Source organism: Ovis canadensis, chromosome 14 (genome assembly GCF_042477335.2).
Source record: "Ovis canadensis isolate MfBH-ARS-UI-01 breed Bighorn chromosome 14, ARS-UI_OviCan_v2, whole genome shotgun sequence".
NCBI lineage: Eukaryota > Metazoa > Chordata > Mammalia > Artiodactyla > Bovidae > Ovis > Ovis canadensis.
In genome coordinates, this window is record NC_091258.1 from 68,355,289 (window position 1) to 68,362,035 (window position 6,747).

A 6,747-nucleotide genomic window follows, 5' to 3' on the forward strand; every position below is an offset into this window, starting at 1 on the left:
TCCTTGCTATTCTTTGGAACTCTGCATTCAGATTTGTATATCTTTCCTTTTCTCCTTTGCCTTTTGCTTCTCTTCTTTGCTCAGCTATTTGTAAGGCCTCCCCAGACAGCCATTTTGCCTTTTTGCATTTCTTTTTCTTGGGGATGATCTTGATTCCTGTCGCCTGTACAATGTCACGAACCTCTGTCCATAGTTCATCAGGCGCTCTGTGTATCAGATCTAGTCCCTTAAATCTATTTCTCATTTCCACTGTATAATCATTAGGGATTTGATTTAGGTCATACCTGAATGGTCTAGTGGTTTTCCCCCTGTTTCTTTAATTTCAGTCTGAATTTGGCAATAAGGAGTTCATGATCTGAGCCACAGTCAGCTCCTGGGCTTGTTTTTGCTGACTTTATAGAGTCAGCATCTTTGGCTGCAAAGAATATAATCAATCTGATTTTGGTACTGGCTATCTGGTGATGTCCATGTATAGTGTCATCTCTTGTGTTGTTGGAAGGGGGTGTTTGCTCTGACCAGTGCGTTCTCTTGGCAGAACTCTATTAACCTTTGCCCTGCTTCATTCTGTACTCCAAGGCCAAATTTGCCTGTTACTCCAGGTGTTTCTTGACTTCCTATTTTTGCATTCCAGTCCTCTATAATGAAAAGGACATCTTTTTTGGGTGTTAGTTCTAGAAGATCTGGTAGGTCTTCATAGAACCGTTCAACTTCACCATGCATGCTAAGTCGCTTCAGTTGTGTCCGACTCTGTGCGACTCCATGGACAGCAGCCCACCAGGCTCCTCTGTCCACAGGATTCTCCAGGCAAGAATACTGGAGTGGGTTGCCATGTCCTTCTCCAAATCAAATGTTATTATTTCTACAAGCAGAACAAGTGGGCATTCACTCCAAAATAAGTCTATGAATAGCCTCACATTGGTTAAAATTTTGTCTCCAGATGAGTTCAACTCAGGTTGGGGTTCACCTCCAATCTTCATAAAAGTGGTCGATAAGGAATTGTGGACCGGAATGTAAGCGGGGAAACCAGCCCTGGGCTTCATCAGCTTTGATTCACTATTTCCCGTGGCTTTTCAGCTGTGTAGGCTGATGAGCGACCAGGAGAGGGAGCCCTTGAGACTCAAAGACGTAGTAGCCAGACTGGCCACCTGCCTGATTAGCAGTGTTAGTCGCTCAGGCCTGTCCGACCCTGTGACCCCATCGATTTTAGCCCACCAGGCTCCCCTGTGCGTGGGATTCTTCAGGCAAAAATACTGGAGTCGGTTGCCATTCCCTTCTCCAGGGGATCTTCTCGACCCAGGGATCGAATCTGCGTCTCCTGCATCACAGGCAGATTCTCTACCATCTGAGTCACCTGATTGGCAGAACCGAGGGCAAAATGAAAACCGGCTGCCTTGCCCGTGGTCATGGAGAATTTCTAGATGGCTGGAGCAGGGCAGGGGCCCTGTGCAGCTGCGTGGGTCACACATGGTGGAGGTGACCCTGAGTAGGGGCTCCCTCTGTCCTGAGCCTCCCTAGTTTCTCCTCCCTAGTAGTCCTGGCTCCAATCCTTGCTCAGCTTGCCTGTTGGTTTGGGACCTGCTTGGGGCTCTGACTGAGGTGGGTGAGCTGACCAGAGGCTCAAGTCCTTCCTCTGCTCCCCGCCACCACCCCCCCACCCACCACCCCAAAGAGTAGGACTCCAGGAAGGGCCCGAGATGGGCAGGCTGTGGTACAGATTGGGACAGAGTATAGCTCAGCTGGTAAAGAATCTGCCTGCGATTCAGGAGAGCCCAGTTCGATTCCTGGGTTGGGAAGATCCATTGGAGAAGGGATAGGTTACCCACTCGAGTATCCTGGCCTTGAGAATTCCATGGACTGTATAGATCATGGGGTCGCAAAGAGTCGGACACGACTGAGTGACTTTCACTTCACTTCACACTTATCACCAGCCCAGAGAGCAGAGGGGCTCAGGGACAGATTTAATTGGCTTTTTAGAGGCATTTCCTGTACACCTCAGGAGAGGGAGCGTGACATAAACTTAGTCTTCATGTGGTAAGAGCCAGCTGACTGCACTGGGAACCCACACTTAATGGGAGACCTTTGAGGAGGGCTTGAGAGTGTTCATATTTCCCAAAGGGATCAGATTAATAAAGTGAGGGACCCTGGGATATAGGAGGAAGAGGAGAGTGGAGGCGAGGCCCACAGAACCTTGACATTTAAGGGGACCGGCGGAGGGACAGATGGGGAGCCTGGAGTGGGTAGATGGGAGCCAGATGAGGAAGAGTGAGGGCCACACAATCCAGGGCTCCTGTGGGGCCTTGGGGGTCTCCTGGCCACAGGGAAGCCAGACATGGCTGGTCAGGGAACAGAGCAAGGAGGGGACAGAAGGCAAGGACACACTGGAGATGCACTGTGAGAAGACCGCTTCCCAGAGCCCAGGGGAGAGCGAGGGGCGCGGTGGCCTGGAAAAGAAGCAGCCCCTGAAGAAGGGCTCATCTACCCCACTACACGGATGGGGAAGCTGAGGCTCATGGAGCCCAGTCAGAGCCGTGGAGTCGGGGCAGGAACTGCCAGGGACCCGGGTGAGTTCAAAAGTGGAGGCTTCACTGAGCTAGCGTGGCACTCCCACTGTGGTCAGAAAGACAGACAGTGGCGAGTGTTGGCAAGGATGTGGAGAAATCAGAGCCCTCATACGCTGCTGGTGGGAATGGAAAATAAGGCAGCTGCTCGGAAAGCAGCCTGCAGTTCCCGAAACTGTTAAACACAGAGTTAGTTACCACACGACCCAGCAATTCTACTCTCAGGTAAACCCCCGAGGGGAATGAAAGCTTAGGTCCACACAAGGATTTGCACATGCATGTCCATAACAATGTTATTCCTGATAGCCCCAGAAGGAAAACAACCCAGGTGTCTAGGAACTGATGAACTGATAAATAAAAGGAGACAGAGCCGAGGAGGAGAACATCAGAAATCAGTGACATGCTAACACATGCTGCCACGTGGATGAGCCTGGGAAACGTGACACAGAGTGAAGGAAGCCAGTCCCAAAGAGGCCCTTAGTGTGTGATTCATTTACATGCAATGTGCAGAGTAGGCGAATCCGCTGAGGCAGAAAGCAGATTAGCTTTCAGGAGGTGGAGAGGAGGGGAAGATTGGGGGTGGGGATGGCTAAGGGGTTTCGTTTGGGGGTGATAAAATTTTTCTAAAAGTCATTGTGATGCTTGCCTAACTCTGCGAATATACTAAAAGCTATTTTACACTTTATATGGGGGAATTGTATGGTATTGGAATATTATCTCAGTCAAGTGGTTACCTACAGAAAAGAAGCGCTCATCAGAGACCTAATATAAAAGCTAAACCTAGGCAGCTTGCAACCCACTCCAGTACTGTTGCCTGGAAAATCCCAGGCAAGCCTAGTAGGCTGCAGTCCATGGGGTCGCTAAGAGTCAGACATGACTGAGCGACTTCACTTTCACTTTTCACTTTCATGCACTGGAGAAGGAAATGGCGACCCACTCCAGTGTTCTTGCCTGGAGAATCCCAGGGAGGGCGGAGACTGGTGGGCTGCCGTCTGTGGGGTCACACAGAGTCAGACACGACTGAAGCGACTTAGCAGCAGGCAGCAGCAGCAGCAGCAGGGAACTAAGATCCCAGAAGCTGCATGGCACAGTCAAAAAAAAAAAGAGAGAGAAATGGTGCAACATCAGTTCTGCCATGTTTGATTGGCCAAGGCCCATCACAGGCCCCACCCTGAGTCAGGGGCAAGGGCGTCAGGGCCCCTGTAGACAGCTGGAATCCACCACGTCCACTGACAGAAGCAGGGAGCACTTACCATGCAGGGGGCCTTCCAGAAACATCCTTCATGCAGGCGCTTGGTTAACCCCATTTTATGAAGAAGACTGAGCTCCAAGAGGTAAAGAACAGGCTCGGGGCTGCCCACCAGAAGGAGGCGGAGTGTGCACGCGAACCTGGGCTGTCTGGCCTCAGAGTCTATGCTCTGAACCTCTACGCTATGCAGCCTTAATAGACTGTGAGCTCTCAGGTTTACATACAGTAAATGCGCCGGAAGTCTTTATTTTCCAAGACTTACAGAGTGCCTGCTGTGTGCTAAGCACTGTCCTAAAAGTCTTATAACTGAGGTAGTTCTGTGAGGTTGAACCATAAGAAAGGACTGTGTAGGAAAAAACACGGCTGAATGTTGGCACTTCCAAGTGGTTGGACTTCGTCATCCCCTCTACTCTTTTTTTTTTTTTTTTTGGTCCCATCACATAGCATGTGGGGTCTTAATTCCCTGACCAAGGATCAAACTCGCATCCCCTGCTTTGAAAGGCAGAGTCTTAACCACTGAGCTGCTGGGGAAGTCCCAGTCACACCTTTTAACAGGCAAGGAAACTGGGATTCAGAGAGGGGGAGTACCGTGACTAAAGTCCCACAGCTTTATAAAGGCTGGAGCTGAGACTTAAACCCAGGTTGGAGGGGTTCAGGGTCTGTGTTCCGGATGGGCTGAGTGAGCACATGAGTGGCTGGTTTGGGGGGTGACGAAGGAGCTCATGCCAGCCCAGCCACCCCTGCTAAATTAAGTCATCTCTCCTCCTGCAGCCGCCAGGAGATTCTGGGCCACCTGCCCTTCCTCGTCCACCATCTGCTTCCTCTTTGTCATCTTTGCGGTGTCCACCATTTTCCACTGCCACCGGCGCCTGGCCCTGGTGCCCACTCCTTGGGCCTATGCAGGTCGCGTGGTCTTGTTCCCCAGACACCTGCCGGCGGGGGGCGTGTTCACTATCAACGCCATAGGCCGCCTGGGGAACCAGATGGGGGAGTACGCCACCCTGTACGCCCTGGCCAAGATGAACGGGCGCGCCGCCTTCATCCCGCCCCAGATGCACAGCACGCTGGCCCCCATCTTCCGAATCACACTCCCGGTTCTGCACGACGCCACGGCCAGGAGCATCCCCTGGGAGAACTACTACCTGAACGACTGGATGGAGGAGCAGTACCGCCACATCCCGGGGGAGTACGTGCGCCTCACCGGCTACCCCTGCTCCTGGACCTTCTACCACCACCTCCGCGCCGAGATCCTCCAGGAGTTCACCCTGCACGCCCACGTGCGTGAGGAGGCCCAGAACTTCCTGCGGGGTCTGCGGGTGAACGGCAGCCGGCCGAGCACCTACGTGGGGGTCCACGTGCGCCGGGGGGACTATGTCCGCGTCATGCCCACCGTGTGGAAGGGCGTGCTGGCCGACCGGGACTACCTGCAGCAGGCCCTGGGCTGGTTCCGCGCTCGCCACCACAGCCCACTCTTCGTGATCACCAGCGACGACATGGCCTGGTGCCGGAGGAACATCAACAGCTCCCACCAGGACGTGGTGTTTGCGGGCAACGGCCGCCAGGGCTCACCGGCCAGGGACTTCGCGCTCCTCACGCAGTGTAACCACACCGTCATCACCGTGGGCACCTTCGGCATCTGGGCCGCCTACCTCACTGGGGGGAGCACCGTCTACCTGGCCAACTTCACCCTGCCTGGCTCCCGATTCCGCATGATCTTTAAGCCCCAGGCGGCCTTCCTGCCCGAGTGGGTAGGCATCGCAGCCAACCTGGGGCAGGCCAGAGAGAGCCACCCCTAGCTACGCCCGGGTCCCTGCCGCCCCATCGGGCCCAACAGGCGTGGATGCCTGAGTCTAAATCCAGGCTGTTCAGCTTCCCAGCTGGGTGGCCATGGACAAGTGACTTAATTTCTCTGTGCCTTAGTGTTCTACCTGAGAAACGAACCTGACGCAGGCTCCTTCCGAGAACACGAGTTCATGCAGTTCCTTGGAAACAGGTGTGAGGGTTGGCCACTCACAGGTTTGTGATTGGCAGGCCTGGACCTTTGGACGGCCTTGCGGTGGACCCGTAATTTTGCCCTCTCCTTCTTTATAGCTCCAGGAACGTGGAGCCCAAATATTTGGTACTTGCCTCCTTGGAGGGTTCTGCAATGAAACTCTTCCTGCCCTTGATTGGGGTGTTTGAGGCAGCTAAAGAATTTGGGCTTTGGGCTTGATGGGGCCTTAGATCATGAAAGAATGGGAAAGAACATAGGATTTGAGAGGGAAGATCTCGGGGAGGTAACCTTGGTGAGGAGGGGGAGTCCCCGGAAGTGAGGAGGGGCATGGGAGGGCCTCCCAGAGATGGCAGGACTCAACCCCAGGCCTGGCCGGCAGCGGCAAGGACACCCCGAGTCCGCACGTCATGGAAGCAGCAGGTTGGCCACGGGGTGGGGGTGGGGGGCGCCACAGAGACTGCCACAGCCACGTCCAGCGTGCGGGCAGGCGACTGACACCCTGGCCGTGCCCGTGCCCGTGCCCGCAGGACCTCGTGCCGCTGTGAGGGGCCCTAATGTGGACTAGAGTTGGATTCAGTGATTTCAATACTGATTTCCTTGTGTTTGGTGTAAAGCATGGAGATAAGCAATATTTTTACTCCTTTTTGGATATTAAAAAAAAGTAACATACAATCATTTAGGTTCACTGAGAATTTTCTCTGAACACAGCTGCACTGGCTTTGAAAACATTTCAGTCACATCTCTTTCCTGTTTAAAAACCCTCTCCAAGTGTCTTTTTTAATTTCAATTTCCATTTCTTGGCATCCTTGTGAGGCTGAACACCTTTCTGTTCATATATTGGTAATATTGTATCTCCCGAGAGCCATTCAGGGGCCCTGTTTACTTCTTAGGGGCTTCCCACGTGGTGCTAGTGGTAAAGAACCCACCTGCAATGCCAGTCGAACCCG

The 6,747-nt window shown here is 53.3% G+C and overlaps 1 protein-coding gene across 2 annotated transcripts in view; it reads left to right on the forward strand.

The window, feature by feature from the left end:
- LOC138419035 (galactoside 2-alpha-L-fucosyltransferase SEC1) overlaps positions 1 to 6,475 on the forward strand; it is a 27,614-nt gene extending 21,139 nt beyond the window's left edge. For both annotated transcript variants that reach the window (XM_069551131.1, XM_069551132.1), the window contains one exon: positions 4,579 to 6,475. In XM_069551131.1, coding sequence (XP_069407232.1) covers positions 4,579 to 5,603 — 1,025 coding nt within the window. In that variant the 3' untranslated portion in view covers positions 5,604 to 6,475. The remainder of the gene's footprint in view (positions 1 to 4,578) is intronic.
- The last annotated feature ends 272 nt before the right edge of the window (positions 6,476 to 6,747 follow it).